This window comes from Haliotis asinina, chromosome 16 (assembly GCF_037392515.1).
Source record: "Haliotis asinina isolate JCU_RB_2024 chromosome 16, JCU_Hal_asi_v2, whole genome shotgun sequence".
Classification (NCBI taxonomy): Eukaryota; Metazoa; Mollusca; class Gastropoda; order Lepetellida; family Haliotidae; genus Haliotis; species Haliotis asinina.
This window is the reverse complement of record NC_090295.1, coordinates 42,322,481-42,341,906: the sequence shown is the minus strand read 5'-3', so window position 1 is coordinate 42,341,906 and position 19,426 is coordinate 42,322,481. Positions and strand designations below refer to the sequence as shown.

The 19,426-nt window shown below is 39.0% G+C and overlaps 1 protein-coding gene across 1 annotated transcript; it reads left to right on the top strand.

Moving 5' to 3' along the window:
• The first annotated feature begins 220 nt into the window (after nt 1-220).
• Nucleotides 221-19,332, top strand: LOC137268087 (caspase-2-like). The gene is made up of 9 exons (XM_067802594.1): nt 221-410; nt 3,845-3,989; nt 6,358-6,598; nt 6,784-6,890; nt 9,571-9,765; nt 10,707-10,935; nt 12,797-13,015; nt 16,815-16,924; nt 17,560-19,332. Exons 2-9 carry the CDS (start codon nt 3,855-3,857, stop codon nt 17,695-17,697), a joined length of 1,374 nt encoding a protein of 457 aa, XP_067658695.1. The 5' UTR covers nt 221-410; nt 3,845-3,854; the 3' UTR covers nt 17,698-19,332.
• The last annotated feature ends 94 nt before the right edge of the window (nt 19,333-19,426 follow it).

Here is a 19,426-nt window from a genome sequence, read left to right as displayed (position 1 = left end):
GTTGAAAATGTTCAGTATTGAGTGTACATTGAGGGTGCGGATGCTCTACTTCGACATACAAGTAATGTAATTATCACTGCATTTCCCTATAATTGGTTTTCTTTGTGCAGACGGAAGTATTCCTGCAGCAAATGCTTAGGGAATGCCGACCACTCTGGCAGTTAAAGTGTTCCCGACTAGACTAATATCACTGAACTTGTTGCGTAAACGCAGCTACAATGACTTGACATAACTTCCTTGTTTCGGTTTGTGACTGAAAGTAAGGGCTGTGCTGGCGACTTGACATTTGACAGTTCACCCCACGTACTGAACATAACTGTAAACAAGTAAACATGTAGAGACGCAGAAGGTTGACCAACGCACATGCATGGATGTCTACCCGTGACGTGCTAGCTGTTCCGTTTTAAAAGGTACTGTCGGTACCCCTGTTGCCGGCTGGGCTGACACGATCAGTGGGGTTGTACTCTATTAGTTGTATCCAGGCAGGGTCTAGAAATACGTTAGCTGCATTGTTTAAGATGCAACGTGAATACAGTGTGGATTGTGGTGAAACAGTTCGTGTCACCAGAGACCATATAATAGATCTATTATATGGTCTCTGGTGTCACGCCACACATCACTAGGAGATCTATTGCAGCAGTTAGGAAGAACAAACTGTTTTATGAACTAGTAGGGGAAAGGCTAGTCTAGCATATAACTAGACAACTTCGCTCGATACTTTAGTCATATGAACTAGGGAGAGACAGGTTAGTTGAGTCCTTGTTTTACTTTCAACAATATGGAAGCTAAAATATAACCAGTACAATTCCTGTTTATAGTGCAATGTGTTCATTAACTATTCAGGCAATTATCCTAGTAACTTCTACCAAGAAAGTCATGTAATTTTGGTGTTGAAATTAGTTTTAAAAAGATTGTGAAATGGCTCAACTGCCCCAAGGAGCGGGGTAAGTTGAACCAGCACAAGAGGTGAGTTGATCAATGTCCACTGATGATGGCATGTTTTAATCATTAAAAGACAACACACAAAATCACTTTATAGATTCAATTTATTGCTATTAAAACTATGTTTTTGAACAACTGAAACATGGTATACACCATTGTCTAAAAATAACAAATTCAAACTAAACTTTTTCTCATATTTTAACTGAACGGTTATCACTACAGACTTCAATTAAACATGTATAAGCTCACTACTCAACACACAAGCTTAGAAAAATCAAATTTTCAGACAAGATTTTTACTATTGTACGACAGTGGTCTCTTGAGTATTTTACCATCACGGTATCATGATTGAACTTTTTAAGAACTAGCTTCAAACACTAAAACATTTAACAGCGTAACATTAAAGAATAGCGCTTAGAACAATCAAATTTTCAGACAAGATTTTTACTCTGGTAAGACAGTTACCTTCAAAACATTTTACTATCACTGTATCATTTTTGAACATTTCCTTCTTAACATCAACAAAGTTATAATTCTCAACAAAACATCGACTAACATGCTGAAAAGACAATGATGATGATTAGCCATTTGGTCATAATCTGATTTCATCAGTAGGGTAAGTTGAGCCACCAGGAGCAAGGATCACCTTGCCCCACTTTGTCTGGCCCAAAGTACCAAACATTTAGCCACATTGATATTTTGCTCACACTGAAAGAATGCTTGTGGTTAGATGTTTCAAACTTTTCATGAATGTACTGTTATAGTGTCTTATTCAGGACAGCCCTTGCCCAACCATTTCAAAGATCTCCAAACTATGTAACCAAGCCTTTTGAGGCTTATGTGTTAATATTTAAAGTATTTGTAATCTTTATCACTACCGCAGTGAACATTGTCTTGTCAGACACCCTGTTCTTCTTTGTCACTTCCTTTGATTACTGTATATGATATTTATGGCCTTTATTGGTCATCCCCCTTGGCTCTGTCTGTCATCACATCAACCATAGAAGGAAGTGCTATTGTTTCTCTATATCTGTCCACTGTTGAATCTTTGCCTGTGCATAGTTGTTAAAAACTGTATATATATATATATATGCATGTAGGGACTGTTTGTGTAGGGACAACCGCAAACAGGATTATGCCGCTCGCAGGAAAGGCCCTGGGGTTGAGCTGGATGTCCGCTCACCTCATTGTCGCTTGTGTGTCATGTCTTGTGAAACCAGCTGAAGAAGTTTAAACCCAACAGATTCCTTCTTCGTCTTCATCAACATATTCATTTGTCTTCATCAACATATTCATTTGTTTTCATCAACATATTCATTTGTTTTCATCAACATATTCATTTGTTTTCATCAACATATTCATTTGTCTTCATCAACATATTCATTTGTCTTCATCAACATTTGTCTTCATCAACATTTGTCTTCATCAACATATTCATTTGTTTTCATCAACATATTCATTTGTCTTCATCAACATATTCATTTGTCTTCATCAGCATAATGTGCATCTTAATCATGAGCTAATCCCCATCAACCATATGAACGGGTTAATAATGGGATCTTTACCTAAAAAGTTGTGTATGCTAAAACTGTGAGAAGATGTATACCTGATGAATGAAAATCTACTTTGCATGTTCATAACATTTGAACTTTCAGCTCTGAAGAGCAAACTATCTCCATGTGGTTCATGGCCACTACAGAAGAGGAAGCAGAATATAGCCTCTCTATATATGACATCAAAGGTCACATGGACCATTTCATTAAGTCAAAAACTGGGGTGGCTCAACTAACCCAGCAGCTCAGCTAACCAGCCCTTCCCCTTCTGCTTGATATAATCCCCAAGTTACCTGCATTACAGGTGAATGGTAATTGTAGCCTGACGCACTGCCTGCCTAGTGTCCACATGTTGTGCTCCTTGGCACTCCGTGTAACCCAAACTGCCCAAATTAGATATGATCTATTTAACGTTAAACTGTCAATTATTGTGGTGTTCAGAACACATTTTGTTGCTTGCAGTAAGGTTCCGGCAATTATATATAACAGATGTTACATAATTACGCGTCCGCTTTTGACAGGTTTGACTCATTGCCACTGTAACAAATGGTTCGTCTTATATTTTATGGAGTGGTAGGGTAGCCTAGTGGTTAAACATTCCCTCAGGATACATAAGGCCCAGGTTCGATTCCCCACATGGATACAATGTGGAAGCCTATTACTGATGTCCCCTTGCGATGATAAAAAATTACTCGCTCACTTAAATTCTGTATCTTAGAATAGCATAAGTATATTAGATCATTCAACTATACAACATATGTCACTGGTTTGTTAAGTCACATGGCCTAGTACATGAGGCAAGTTCTAATTGCCACCAAAAATATGTTGTCATAGCTAACTGCCATTAGTGTCAAGTTGTGATTCAGTCATGTCCATTCAGCATGTCAAATCCTGGACACGCTGTACTCTTGACCTACAGCAAATGCTTCCGTTACGAGGTACTCTGTTACTCTGTCACGTGAGACCAAACATACATTTTTAAAGAGAGTAACAAAATATAGCTCAACATGATATGAATCAAATCATATCGCATCGTTCCATGACATTGAGATTTGTATCGTGTCGTGAGTTTTCTGTATCGTGACACCACTAATATATATATATATATATACTGTTCCAAATGGGGGCCGAATTCCAAATCACTTGCTCCTCTCCTTACTCCACCATACCTCCACTCACTCACTCACTCACTCACTCACTCACCCACCCACTCACATGCTTGTTACTCTGCCATCCCTCCACTCATCAAACATACATACCCAAAGCCTTCTCACTCACTCACTCACTCACTCACTCACCCATTCACTCTAACCCCACTCTCTGACCCACCCACTCAATTCTTCTTGCAGTGAGTCCACGATGGATGACAAGCATAGGACTATCCTGCGTGTGAATCGCACAAAGTTGTTGGAAGAAATGTATGACTTCAAGAGCATCATCGACAAGCTGATGGAGAAGGGAACATTGAACAATAGTATGAAAGAGAAAATACTTGTAAGTCTGTCCTGGTGCATGTTCTTATCCATTTTCTGGTCAACATAGCTGTTCCTTCTTCCTCCCACGTGAAACAGTCTCAGTGAGACAGGAATGAACTGATTTCAAAAGGGGCTTAAAAGAAAACTCTCAATAAGTCACTCATTCCTTTGTGTTACTTTTTATTAAAATTCCATCTAAAAAACAATAAGTTATCACCAAGTCTGTTACTAATAGGGTTATGGTATCGTTTACAATTAAAATGCGGTAACAATGTGATGATCACACAATACAGCAGGGGTTAAAAAATCCCATCGCACGACAAGTCAGTTTTCATTCAGGCAATCAAGTAATGGTATCTTATATGTCCGTGGACTACTAGATAATTTGCACTCATGGTTTGAAACTCCAAATAATCTTGGATTTAATTTCATATCTGCTCTTAATGAAGCTATTAAAGTTCGCAACAATAATAAAGTAGAGGTAGTAGAGAGTGAAATTATCACCCTTCGATAAATAGTCCAGTAAATATGAGGGTATGTCAAAAAGGTTTTGAGCCTCGCCCTGAAAAAGCAAGATTTTGGAATTCATACTGCTTTATTTTTCAACATAGTCCCCTTCCAACTTCACACGCTTCTCCCATCTGGTTTGCCAATTGCTGATTCCTGATCTGAAGAACTCCACATCTTGGTCCCCTGAAAAACCCTCTACAGCAGCGATAAGCTCATCATCATCCTGAAATTTCTGGCCCCGGATGTGATTTTTCAGTCGAGGAAAGAGGTGCAAGTCGCTAGGGGCAAGGTCTGGTGAATAGGGAGGGTGAGGTAAAATTTCGTACCAGCACTCGCACGGTTTCCATTGCAGCTCGACTGGTGTGGAGACTGGCACGTTGTCCTGGTGAAGAAGAATCCCTCGCCGGATCTTTCCTTGCCGCTTCTCTTTAATGGACTGGCATACCTGCTTCAGAAGGTTAGCATAGTACTCTCCATTCATTGTCGTACCATGAGGCAAGTATTCGATGTGGATATCACCTTTACTGTCCCCCCAAAATAGTTGCCATAACCCTCTTTGGGAACCTGGTCGATTTGAACTTCTTTGTCTTTGGAGAAGTGACATGTTTCCACTGACTCCTGCTTGCTCTCAGGGTCATAACACAGGTTTTATCACAGGTTACAATTCTAAAGTGAAAATCTTCTAGGTTGGCATGGTAATGAGTCAGCATCGCGCCACTGATGTTGACCCGAAAAAGCTTCATGTCATCAGAAAACATACTTGGGACCCATCTTGCACACACCTTGGACATGTGGAGATTGTCATGGAGTATGCTGTGAATGGATCCATATGAGAGCCTGGTTGCATCTTCTAGCTCGTGCAGGGTGATACAACAATTTCCCATCACTAGTTGATGCACAGTGTCAATGTTTGCTTGGGTGGTACTGGTTGAGGGTCGTCCTGGACAGGGGTCATCATCTAAGCTCTCTCTTCCATGCTGAAACTCTTTCACCCAACGTTTGATGGTTGCAACAGAAGGGGAAGACTCCTTGTAAACAGCAGTGAGTCGCTCTTCAACCTGCTTGGCCGTGTTGCCCTCCAGGACAAGAAACTTTATTACTACTCTATTTTCAACCTTCTCTATTTTTCACATTCACCAGGGGGTATATCTCTTCTACAAGGCACTGCCACTGAAGAAATGCATCCAGCTATGTGATCCCACCGGGAATATGTAGCTAGGACACTAATATACGTCAGGTGCCCTGCCCATTACTATTTGTCAAGTATAGATATGCAAGGCTCAAAACCTTTTGATATCCCCTTGTAATAACTTCACACACTGTGTCATAAAATCAGGGGAGGTAGAAAATTAGTCAAAACAAATTACTTTCTTGAAGTCACTTACCCTGGGGCAAGTGGCAAGTGGCTTGTCAACATATGAACATCTGAAACAGTGTTCTAATGTCTGTGACATACCTATGTCTGAATCACCATTATTGAAGAAACTCTTTCAATATATTGTGTACAAATCATTCTTACTTGCCAGTCAAACAGACTACAGTGTAATGTTTTTACAGCAATATTACACCAGTGTAGTACTGCTAGAAGTACGATGTCATAATGGTCAAGAGTTATTGCGTCACAATGGTATGAGACCTTGCTGAGAGTCATCACATTGTAGGCAGTTTCTATCAATTTATGTTGGGGATCAACAGAATTCCATGGAGATCCATTTCACTCCTTTGATACCAAATGATAATACAGGAAAGTCACTATTATTCTCTATGTGTAGCTACAGTGAAGAATACCATGGTAAATTTGTGGAGGAGGAAGAAGAAAGAACCTTTAGATTTAAGTTAAAGAACATGATTGAGCTTCAGTACACATTTACCCTCAGTACGCAGGCAACCCTACTGATATAAAAAGAGAACTTCTGGACTGTTTGCCACGGAGAGGTCCAGGAGCATTCGAAGAGTTCTACCAAGCCCTCATTGAGTCTGACATGGGACATGTGGCAGATATTCTGAAACCTGAACAAGCTAAATCCAGAAAAACTGAGGAACAGAAGCGTTGCGGGACCCACCGTCCGATTCAGGAGTCCAACCCAGATGACCACCTTGATGACGACCTCCCAGCTCGTAAGTATAGTTTTCTCCCAAAGTCAAACCCAGCCTTGATCGTAGGCTGACCCACTGACCCAAGGAGATCACACATTTATAAACATTTCGATATATGGAAAAAGATTGGAGGTAAAGCGGACTGTCAATAATTAGACATAATGCACAGTGAATACAAGTGGCTAATGATATGTTTATTTGTCCAGGGTGGCCAGATGAGAATTACAACCCCCTGGTTGTGAAAGTTCAAGAAGTCAGTGGAGACCCCATTATGCTGAGTAATTTCAAAAAGTCTGCCGAACCCAGAAGTACGGTAAGTTCTTTGTGCAAACACATACCTGAAGACTAAAGCTCAATATTCTTTGAAAATATCCTGAAACATTTCTGTATGCCAATCTGTTGAGGACTGACTTAACTGAATTGTAGGTTCAAATCCCAGTTTGCCATTATATAATGTTCCTAGGTTTTTCTGTACTATGCCTGTGTTGGTGTAATGTAGACGTTAAAGTGAAAAGTGAATGGGGCTGACATTACCAGTTGTTCATGAACTGGTCAGGAGGGGAACATGGGTTGATGTACCCTGGATGTTTGTTTATATTCCCTGAGCCTGCAGGGTATTTCAACCCATGGGCCCCAAGGGACCAGTGAACAACGTACTTTCTTACCGTACACTTCACTGTTAATTTTGAATTATTTGATGTTAAGTTCGAATTATTTGAAACACCAGTACAAATTTTTTTGACTATAAACAGACAGACTTTAAAGGCAGTTAATAATCAGACCTGAACCAAGACAGTCTAGTGATTGACATCCAGCCTATTATTCAGCACAGTTGGCATACAGTGACATGCTAATAAGAAAATCATTTAGCTTGACCAGCAGATTTTGTCTCCTCTTAGAGCCAGTGTACATACATATATTTTTACCTGAAATCCCCACAAGGAGAAAAGAAATTGTGTATATCTACTATGTAGTGTACAACAGACCATGAAAGCCATATGATTATGCTCTATAACAATGTAATTACTACCTATTTACAGGGAATCATAGCCTGATAGACCTTAGAGAAGTAGTATGCATCAAGTTCTACAACAGTGTCGTTACACTGTTACATTCAGTGTGCAATATGTAGTTCTGGTATGTGTCTAGTTATACCACGGGGTTGTCTGTTGTTATGTACAGGTGTACAGTACACATAAGGAGCTAAGAGGAGGAACATATATCATGTTATACCACAGAGTTGTGTATGGTGTACAGATGTACAGTATACATAAGGAGCTAAGAGGAGGAACATATATCATGTTATACCACAGAGTTGTGTATGGTGTACAGATGTACAGTATACATAAGGAGCTAAGAGGAGGAACATGTATTGTGTTATACAACAGAGTTGTATGTGGTGTACAGATGTACAGTATACATAAGGAGCTAAGAGGAGGAACATGTATTGTGTTATACCACAGAGTTGTGTATGGTGTACAGATGTACAGTATACATAAGGAGCTAAGAGGAGGAACATATATCATGTTATACCACAGAGTTGTGTATGGTGTACAGATGTACAGTATACATAAGGAGCTAAGAGGAGGAACATGTATTGTGTTATACAACAGAGTTGTATGTGGTGTACAGATGTACAGTATACATAAGGAGCTAAGAGGAGGAACATGTATTGTGTTATACAACAGAGTTGTATGTGGTGTACAGATGTACAGTATACATAAGGAGCTAAGAGGAGGAACATGTATTGTGTTATACCACAGAGTTGTGTATGGTGTACAGATGTACAGTATACATAAGGAGCTAAGAGGAGGAAGATATGTCTTTTTATACCACAGAGTTGTGTATGGTGTACAGATGTACAGTATACATAAGGAGCTAAGAGGAGGAACATGTATTGTGTTATACAACAGAGTTGTATGTGGTGTACAGATGTACAGTATACATAAGGAGCTAAGAGGAGGAAGATATGTCTTTTTATACCACAGAGTTGTGTATGGTGTACAGATGTACAGTATACATAAGGAGCTAAGAGGAGGAAGATATGTCTTTTTATACCACAGAGTTGTGTATGGTGTACAGATGTACAGTATACATAAGGAGCTAAGAGGAGGAACATGTATTGTGTTATACCACAGAGTTGTATATGGTGTACAGATGTACAGTATACATAAAGAGCTAAGAGGAGGAACATGTATTGTGTTATACAACAGAGTTGTATGTGGTGTACAGATGTACAGTATACATAAGGAGCTAAGAGGAGGAAGATATGTCTTTTTATACCACAGAGTTGTATATGGTGTACAGATGTACAGTATACATAAGTAGCTAAGAGGAGGAAGATATGTCCTTTTATACCACAGAGTTGTGTAAGGTGTACAGATGTACAGTATACATAAAGAGCTAAGAGGAGGAACATATATCTTGTTATACTACAGAGTTGTGTAAGGTGTACAGGTGTACAGGTGTACAGTACACATAAGGAGCTAAGAGGAGGAACATATATCTTGTTATACTACAGAGTTGTGTAAGGTGTACAGGTGTACAGTACACATATGGAACTAAGAGAAGGAACATACATCATGTTATACCATAGAGTTGTGTATGGTGTACAGATGTACAGTATACATATGGAACTAAGAGAAGGAACATACATCATGTTATACCACAGAGTTGTGTATGGTGTACAGATGTACAGTATACATAAGGAGCTAAGAGGAGGAACATATATCTTGTTATACTACAGAGTTGTGTAAGGTGTACAGGTGTACAGTACACATATGGAACTAAGAGAAGGAACATACATCGTGTTATACCACAGAGTTGTGTATGGTGTACAGGTGTACAGTACACATATGGAACTAAGAGAAGGAACATACATCATGTTATACCACAGAGTTGTGTATGGTGTACAGATGTACAGTATACATAAGGAGCTAAGAGGAGGAACATATATCATGTTATACCACAGAGTTATATATGACTATTTACAGGTTTACAGTATTCAGAAACAGCCGAGAGGCCTGGCGCTGATTATCAGCAATGAAGACTTCTCACAAGCCCGACAGAATGTGGAAGCAAAAAACCTAGAGGACCGGAAAGGTTCAGAAACTGATGCCACCTCTTTGGATGTGTTATTTCAACAGCTGCATTTCCAAACAGTCATACATAAGAATAAAACAAAAGAAGTAAGTGTGGGTATTAACCAAATATTCCTATATAAGTAAGTCTGAATAATGGAACAACATGTTAATAATCATTATGATAATGCTTGCTGCAATGGTTATCTTTGACATGTTTGTTATGCCGTGAATAAAAAGTTAAGCACCACCCAGTATATTTTGGAAAAATATAGGTTCGCACATAGGAAATCTTTTGAGATAAAAAACAAGCTATCATAATTTGGTTTAGTATGTTTAAGTTTAAAACAAAACCATAATGGAAATTATCTTTTACTTTCATCTGGATGCATGCGCTTTTGGAAAACATACATTTTGCTTTATTCAAAAAGGTTACCTTCTTTTGAAAAGTGAAAATCAGAAGTGACTGTTATATGGTCACATGATTATGACTGTCACTTTTATCAAGTGAAACATAAATTTAATGGTCTTGTAAAAGTTCTACATTATTAGTTATTTTGATTTAAAAAACAGTGTCATCATATCTGTAATATTATTTCCTTTAATTGTAAATACAAATGATTGTGACATCCCTAAAACAGTTACCAGATGACCCTTCTCTAAATATGGATTGGTCTTCCCAATTAGTTCAGCCTAACATCTTAGTTTTGGTATAGGCTGGTGCTTAACTTTTTATTTTTGGTATAGGTTTGTGTAATGGGTTTGAATCGATCCCAGTTCATTTTGACTGTTTCTGTTTTATAGCAGCACAGTACCACTGTAAGTTGGCTAACAAAAGTGATGAACGATGATCTGTATCACTTCTGACACTTCTTTTTATTTTTGATCATTATAGTCACGTGATGAAGGAACAAGAATTAGCTCTGAATGTTTTTGATAAAGAATAGCAAGAAGTTGTTGTCACTCAAATGTATCACGTGTTCAACTGAAAGCAGTGACAAAGGCATCTGGATACACCACTATTGTTCATTATCTGTATTTCCTTGTAGGGTATCATGAAGATAGTCAAAGACCTGCAGGAAGACTTCAGGCAGCAGCAGCAGCAGCAGCAGGACTGTTTCATCTGCTTCCTGTTATCTCATGGCACTGGAGGGGGAGTATTTGGCATCGATGGTGAAGTGGCAGAAGTCAAGGAAATCACCACACTCTTGGACAACGAGCACTGCAAACCACTAGCAGGGAAACCCAAACTGTTCTTTATCCAAGCGTGTCGAGGAAGTAAGTTGAAACAGCGTTTCTTTTCATTCTTTTCATTTACTGGGTAAAGGGTAGATCAGTGGATAATGTGTTCACACTTGTCATGCTGAAAGCCCGGTTTCGATTCCCACATGGGTAGAAAGTGTGAACCCCCATTTCTGTTGTTCCCAGCTGTGAGTGAGTGAGTGAGTGAGTGAGTTTAGTTTTACGCTGCACTCAGCAATATTCCAGCTATATGGCGGCGGTCTGTAAATAATCGAGTCTGGACCAGACAATCCAGTGACCAACAACATGAGCATCGATCTGCGCAATTGGGAACCGATGACATGTGTCGACCATGTCAGCGAGCCTGACCACCCGATCCCGTTAGTCGCCTCTTACGACAAGCTGAGTCGCCTGTTATGGCAAGCATGGGTTGCTGAAGGCTTATTCTACCCCGGGACCTTCACGGGTCCCCAGCTGTGATATTGCTGGAATATTGCTATGGTGAGTGAGTGAGTGAATATAGTTTTAAGCCGCTCTCAGCTATATTCCAGCCATATGGCAGCAGTCTGTAAATAATCGAGTCTGGACCAAACAATCCAGTGACCTACAACATGAGCAATTCGTAACCAATGACATGTGTCAAGCAAGTCAGCGAGCCTGATTAGTCCCATTAGTCGTCTCTTACGACAAGCATAGTCGCCTTTCATTGCAACCATGGGTTGCTGAAGGCCTTTTCTACTCCTTCACGAGTTGAATATTGCTATAGGAGGTGTAAAACCATACTCACTCACTCACTCCTGTTGACATGGTACATTGGGACCAGTGAGTATATTCCCTTCAGTCACTGCTTTGAATTATGTGTTTCTTGTGTTTTACAAATGAACTTTCAAACTCCCCCCTCCTATGCCTGTACAACTCCCTCTCCCAGTGTCTATTCTGGGACTGAAAATCTAGGGGAGATTTGTCACCCCCTGACTAAAAAGGAGGGGTGATTTGGAAAATGAAGGTGGGGGAATACAAAATTGTTTCTGAAAATGTTTGATTTGGGTTTTTTTAAGAGTCGGAGGGACCGGGGTCAATCTCGGGGTTTTGCTCGCTTTTCGTTTCACGCATCTCTTTAACAGACGTATCGGTCTGGGGAGACGTGGCTGACACTGTTGCTTTCTCAGTGGTATTTTGTGAAAAAAAGTCGGTTATTTTCATTCTTTTGCGTGACATTATTCCTGCCAGATTACAACAAAACACAGTAAATAAAAATTTCGTCTGCAACTTCAAGTGATAATATTGTCTGATTTCGAAAACGAACTGATCTTCTAAAAAAGATCGACGAAATTGTGTTTTGCAAGCGCTGTACACATGCACTAAGTTAAGAGTTCATAGTCTAAAGTTCATAGTCATTTAAGTAATTAATCAAATCATAACTTCATCGAAAAATGTGATGTATTTTCATACTGATATGAACGGAATTTCATTTCGTCATTGCTGATAGTGGTTTTAACCAAAGGCGGTTACTCTTTTATGTTTACATGTTGTCACTCGAACATGACTCAGTGGCCGACTCCGATTTAAAAAGTCATTCCTTGTCAATATGAAAGCTCTTTTCGTATGTTTTTTGAACGTTAGGTAGAGAGCAAATTACTATGCGCAACAGTTTGCGCTCTGTTGTTTTGATGAGCGGTGATTTGATCATTATTAGCACGATTCACACAATCGCATGCCCTAGAATAGACACTGCTCTCCTATGCCTATACAACTCCCCCTCCCATGCCTGTACAACTCCCCCCTCCTATGCCTGTACTACTCTCCCCTCCTATGCCTGTACAACTCCCCTCTCCTGTGCCTGTACAACTCCCTCCTCCTATGCCTGTACAACTCCCTGATCCATGTGTTGCTGCAGACAAGAGTGACATGGGTGTGGTCCTGCCTCCTGACCAGCAGGAAGACCCCCAAAGTGGCGAGGTGAGACTCAGGGAGCAGGACAAAAACAGGGAGAGCATGTTGAAGTCTTTTAAGGGTATGGCAGTTTCCCAGCCCACTGATACAGTGCCGGACGCATGTGCTGAGACGAAGGTGCCTAAAGGAGCAGACATCTTTGTGGCCTTTGCAACTACACCAGGTACAGACAATGGACGTAGTATTGTTTATATGTCAACAAGTCTTGTGGTATTAAGTTTTAAATACATCTATAAATCTATATAGGTCATGTTGAAGTATGAATGTCTATACAAGTCATATTGTGGTACGAATATCTATATATAGTCTGGCAGAAAATGTTTCAGGACGGTGTTTTGTAACTTTACTTTAAAACTATAAGTGCTATCCTTACATTATGCTCAGCAGGTCATGTCACGTGACTTAAAGCACGTGCATTTTGCATTAGTTAACGGTGTCAATACCAGTGTAGGGCAGAAGGGGTCATCTCAAAATGAAATATGTCACATAATTTACATGATGTTTTCAAAATGCTATTGCGATGTCTTTTCATGCACATGTACATAACAGAGAATTTTTATTGTTTAGTTTCCATGAAAATATTTTGAGCTTGGAAGTAGTTAGGGGACAGGTTTATTTTCTAGGCATTATTCACGTTCCATTAATTGTATTTCTGTGAAACTATGCATGTACACATTACTGAAGTGCGTCTTTGATTTGTATTTTGGGGGTTGATCACTTACTTGTTTTCCTGGAATTTTTTAAGATTTTTCAATCACAGAGCATTTCTGCTTTGGACAGGCCAGTATCTGATTCATCTCCAAGATGTATTAAGATTGGTGGGATGGTCTCTTCTCTAATACCATCTAGTTTCCAGTACTCATTTTCAACTGCCAATACATGTTTAACACAGGTTTCCCACCAACTGATATCAGTCTCCCCTATTGCCGTGTGAACACTTCTTCCAACGTCAGATAACTTGAATGTTGTGTTGTAGCGTGATGCCTTCCCCTTGATATCCCCCCATATCAGTTCAATTGGATTCAAATCGCAATGGTATGGCGGTAGTCGTAGAACCTCGTGACCAGCGTTCTTCAACATATGGCATAGGAAGGTGGTGGTTTGTGCTGTAACACAAGCTCATACAACACTGGTTTTGTTGCTTTGTCAGGTCTTACGATGTTGTTTCTGTCAAGCCATTCAATGATGCCTGCTTTACGACAATTGGATGTTGGACACCGATTGTCAGACTCACAGCAACTGTGGAATGGAGCATTGTCCATGACTACCAAGGACTTGTCTGGAAGGGCTGTGATCGGTTGTTCTTCTACATACTGAGTAAAGACAGCCCCATTCATTTCTGTATGGTAGTCCCTCCCGTCAGTGGATTTAGATTTAAATACCAAATCACACCCAGGCAGAAATTTCTTGTGTGAGCCAGCATGCAGAATTATAAGTCTCTGTCCTCTATCAGCTGGTAGCTTCCACTTTGGCTCCTGTCTGTCAGGATGCTGCCATTGGTAAGATGCTGTATGGGAGGCATTTACCCATGTCTCATCTAGATACACCGGTTTGTAACCATCAGCGCATTGTTTTCTAATTGTTCTCAAGTAATTTATTCTTGATTTTAAGATGTCATGCCATTCACACATGGCAAGTTTTATGCCCTGAACACTTTTATATTTGTAACCGAATTTCGAGAGACATCAAGCTCGTCTTGAGCAAGGACTTGTTTCAATCGCCGTACGGACACATGCTCATTTAGACATGTTAGTTTGCTAATTGTGCCCCTGACAAGCCTTTGATCAAAATTATACAGTTTTAATTTCCTACCAACTTTTGAGATGGTCCAAGGAATGTCCATAGACGAGGCATGGATAATTCCACTCAACACGCCCTGTGAGAGATCCAAGGCATGTTGGGTCCATTTGAAATACTTTTCAGGGGCTACAAATGGACGGCCCCTTTCACTTTCTCGTCTGAAATAATTATAGATTTTTCTAATAATGTCTTTTGCGTCAGTCGACAAATTGGATGTGGACATTTCTCTATGTGTAGATGTGTGTGCACTTCATGAAATGCACATGCTTAAAGTCACGTGACATGACCTGCCAAGAATAATGTAAGGATTTGGCATGTGACCTGCCTATTTGCATGACCGATTCGCTGTTCCGGTAAGTAGCTCAACACCCTTGACATGTGAGGTGTTGTAACTTGAAATAGTGACAGCTCTTATAGACAACTTTCTTATTATCGAGTGATAAATTATGACAATTTAAATACTCAATGGTAGAAGAATTATAAAGCCACATACCAAACTGGAAACGGATAGCACTTAAAGTTTTAAAGTAAAGTTACCAAACACCGTCCTGAAACATTTTCTGCCAGACTATAAGTCATGTTGAAGCATGAATGTCTATATAGGTCATATTGTGGTGTGAATGTCAGTATACGTCATATTGTATGAATGTCAGTATACGTCATATTGTGGTATGAAGGTTTACATAGGTCATATTGTGGTATGAATGTCATTATAAGTCATATTGTATGAATGTCAGTATAGATCATATTGTGGTATGAATATGAATATAGTTCATATTGTGGTATGTCGGGATTGATTTGGGCTGCAATATCATGACTTTCTTGCATCAACTGCTATAAAATCACACTCAAATTCATCTGCAGCGATTTAAAATTGCATCCGCCTCACTTGTACAATTAGAGATAATAAAATGTTTAAATCTGTTTTACTGAGAAAGGCTTTGCTGTTATTTTGTTCTGCAAATTATATTCCTGTTGTCTTCTACCTATTTTTAATCTTCGAAACATAACTTCTGTTATGGAACTTTGAACTTTGTTACACATTGCTGTACCAAACATGCTCCAGTGCAAAGAGTATGATAATTCTGAACCTCGCAGTGCTGTGCTGTTTATGCACTGTGCGATACTGTACAGAGTTTGTGTTCTGAAGTTGTGTTCTGCAACATTATGCCTCCCAAAAAGTGTCTGCTAACGAAACCATGTCATTTGATAGTAAAATTTTTAAAGACTACGAATGAAAGTGAAGAAACAACTGAAATCATTGACATTGATGAAAACCAGAAAATAGACACCAATGGTGATGTTTGTAGATCTATAAATTCAATCACAAACCAAGTTCTGAAGCTGAAATTTCAAAATATGTTGAAAACTAAATATGGTGAGTGGTTGAAGTGTGAGCAAATAAATGTTGCAGTGTCCTAGCTGGCGTGTATTCATTTTCTTGTGTACGATCATGAACAGTTCTATCTTTTAAGATTTGAAAAAATCTCAAATCATTGGTCCCATGTGAGATTTCATCTCAGATCTTTTCTGAGCCAGATTTATCAATGGGTATGAATGTCCATATAGGTCATATTGTGGTTTGAATGTTTATATAGGTCATGTTGTGGTATGAATGTTTATATTGGTTATACTGTGGTATGAATGTTTATATTGGTTATACTGTGGTATGAATGTTTGTATAGGTCATATTGTGGTATGAATGTATATAGGTCATTTTGTGATATGAATGTACTGTACATGGTTAGGTTGTATAAGGGTATAAACGTATATGCAAGTAATACTGTGGTTTGAAGTATCTATTGGTCATATTGTCATGTTAAAGGATGTATTGGTGATGTCATACTATGAATGGGTAGATTTTGGAGTCATATGCTGTGAGATTGTACAACTACCTTCTTATGTGTTTATTTTGTGTCAGATTGGTTGGTCAGTGAGGTATTACTTCACCTCCTGGAATAAATAGGTAAATCAAGGTCAAATAAATTACATATTTGGATATAAATGGCAAACATGAACTCAGTACCACTACAATGCCATTACAATATTTTAAGATGATTACTCACTATATTTCTATTGACATAACTACCAAATATGGAATTATTGCTAAATATGTGAAAGCCGTAATGGCACATAGTAACAGTATGATGATACACTTCCAGATTACATGTCGTTTCGAAACACACAGCGGGGTACATGGTTTGTACAGGCCATCACTTACATCTTCCAGAGATTCGCCTACCGGAAGGACCTGTTAGACATGATGACTAAGGTAAGGTGAAGGTCAGCATTCGGGTTCTCTCTTAGATGTCGGAAATTTGTTATTTTACACATTATATCGATGCATGTTATTAAAATGGCATATATTTGCTCCTGAAACCAAGTGCACACCTTAAATGGGAAAATGGTGACCTAATTGAAGCAAGGGACTATGAATTAGCTAAAATAATGAATAATATGTAAATTGAAACTACAAGAACACTAGAACTACTTTACGTAAAAACAGGTGAAAGTTCCAGTTGTGATATATAAAGATGTATATGTGAGTGAGTTTAGTTTTATGCTGCACTCAGTAATATTCCAGCTATGTGGCAGCAGTCTGTAAATAATCGAATCTGGACCAGACAATCCTGTGATCAACAACATGCGATCTGCGCAATTGGGAACGATGACATGTCAATTAGGTCTGACCACCCGATCCTGTTAGTTGCCTCTTACAAGCATAGTCGCCTTTTATGGCAAGCATGGGTTGCTGAAGGCCTATTCTAACCCAGCACCTTCACGGGTCAGATGTATATGTGTATCACAGCATGTTTTCAATGTAGAATTAATGTAATATGAAATCAAAGTTTGTAGATGTTAACTAGAAACAGACTTTGAGTTAATGTAGACAGCATGTGTTGACAGGTGAATCTTCTGGTTACCCGGGGCCACATGATGCAGGTGTCTCAGTTCGAGACAACATTGCGAAAATCCTTCTACTTCTTCCCGGGTCTCTTCAGTACCGCTAACAATATCGTCGAGCCAGTGCAGGCCTCAGACTGATGTGGACTTTCATTCATGCATACTGGATTCCAGTCTAAACCCTGATTGTGTAATGTGTTTAGCTCACCTGAATGAAAGTAGGCCCACATTTTGGTATGGTTGTAGCCGGTTTTAGTTTCATGCCGCTTTTAGCAGTATTCCAGCAATATCACGGCAAGGACACCAGAATCAGATCTGAGTTGTTTGTTACAGGTTCGTGATCTTCAAGCATTGTACCCATGAGGGGAAACGAACCCAGGTCTTCGGTGTGACGAGCGAACACTTTAACCATGTTATTGTTTACTATGCAGGGGTTCAAAAATATTTTGAAAATCTACAGGGTAAGTGTCTTCAAGAAAGCAACTTGTCATAATTTTCCACTTGCCCGGATTTTATGACACTGCATGCGGTTAATGTTTACTGGATTATTTATTTCAGACTCTACGAGCTCTACTTTATTATTATTGCAAACTTTTATAGCTTTATAACTTTTATTTATGAGCAGATATGAAATGAAATCCAAGATTAGTTTAGTTTGAAACCATAAGTGGAAATTAACTAATAGTCCACGGAAAAGAAAGATACCATTATTTGACTACCCGAAATAAAAACTGACTTGTCCTGGGCGTTGGGTGATGGGATTTTTGAACCCCTGTCATGGAATAAACACTACATCAGTTGTGGTGTTTAACACTAGCCAGTTATCACCATTTGTCTCATATCACCTAATATATCAGTCAAACTGTATCAGTATTTTAATCGGAAAGGATTGATTTTTGTTTTGAATATCAGTACTCGATTTCTCTTGTTAGATACCAGACCATTCTTTCATTTCATAACTATGACATCACACGGGAAATCATTGAGTATTCTCTACATCTCTCACTAGAATCAGGATCAAGAATGTGTTAATGATTTTTATCAGAAATAGGGTGAGAGCTGGAGTATGTACCTTTTAAATGGTCATTTATTACTGACAGTGTGCAGGAATATTAACTGATTGGAGGTGTACAGTTAAGTCTTGTTAATCCGACATTGTCCATTGCACAGCTAATTGTCGAATTAACAAGGATGTCGAACTAAATAATTGAGACTAGATAATGTTTATTCAATTTGTCAAGAACAAAAGCATTGAATAAAACTGAGGTCAGATTAGGTATATTCTCAAATGACACTGCACAAATTAGTGATCATTTTGCCATTTTATTCACCTTTCACTCATTTGACATTTGTATGGGTGGGCATATCTTTTAAGATGAAAGATGCAATGTAGGGGATCAGTCCAAATTGTCGATTTTAAATAAAAGTCTTACTTCCATGAGTCTAAGGGGCTCTTGATGGTCGTGTGTGTATTCCATCTAGCGGAATCAAGTCAATTCCTTTCTGAATCTTAACACTACAAGAGAAGACTATGTCTCAAAGATTCCATCCATTTTAATGCCGTCCAGGCCCCTGGGAAGAAGATTGTTATTGACTGGTGTGCAATTTATGCATTCCACTATTCCATCTTTCCATCTCTCTCTTGTATTTTCTTGCCTAAACATTACAAAATGTTGCTATTGTTGTTAAGGTTAGTAGGACCAGTAATGTGGAACATTAGTGCTTATATTTTTAAATTGTTACAAAAATGAGGTGAAATAAAAATGACAGCAGTGATTTATTCTTTGAGTTGTTTGTTACAGGTTCGTGATCTGTGGTTAATATACAGGTGCATCCAACTTAGGAGCTATTCATAATTCTAAGGGAGAAG

Bases quoted from the DNA above. Each gene is read 5' to 3' on its own strand.
- LOC137268087 (XM_067802594.1), top strand. From the start codon at position 3,855: ATGGATGACAAGCATAGGACTATCCTGCGTGTGAATCGCACAAAGTTG. The intron at 6,891-9,570 runs GTAAGTTCTTTG...GACTATTTACAG, and splicing joins CTGCCGAACCCAGAAGTACG to GTTTACAGTATTCAGAAACA. The intron at 10,936-12,796 runs GTAAGTTGAAAC...GTGTTGCTGCAG, and splicing joins TATCCAAGCGTGTCGAGGAA to ACAAGAGTGACATGGGTGTG.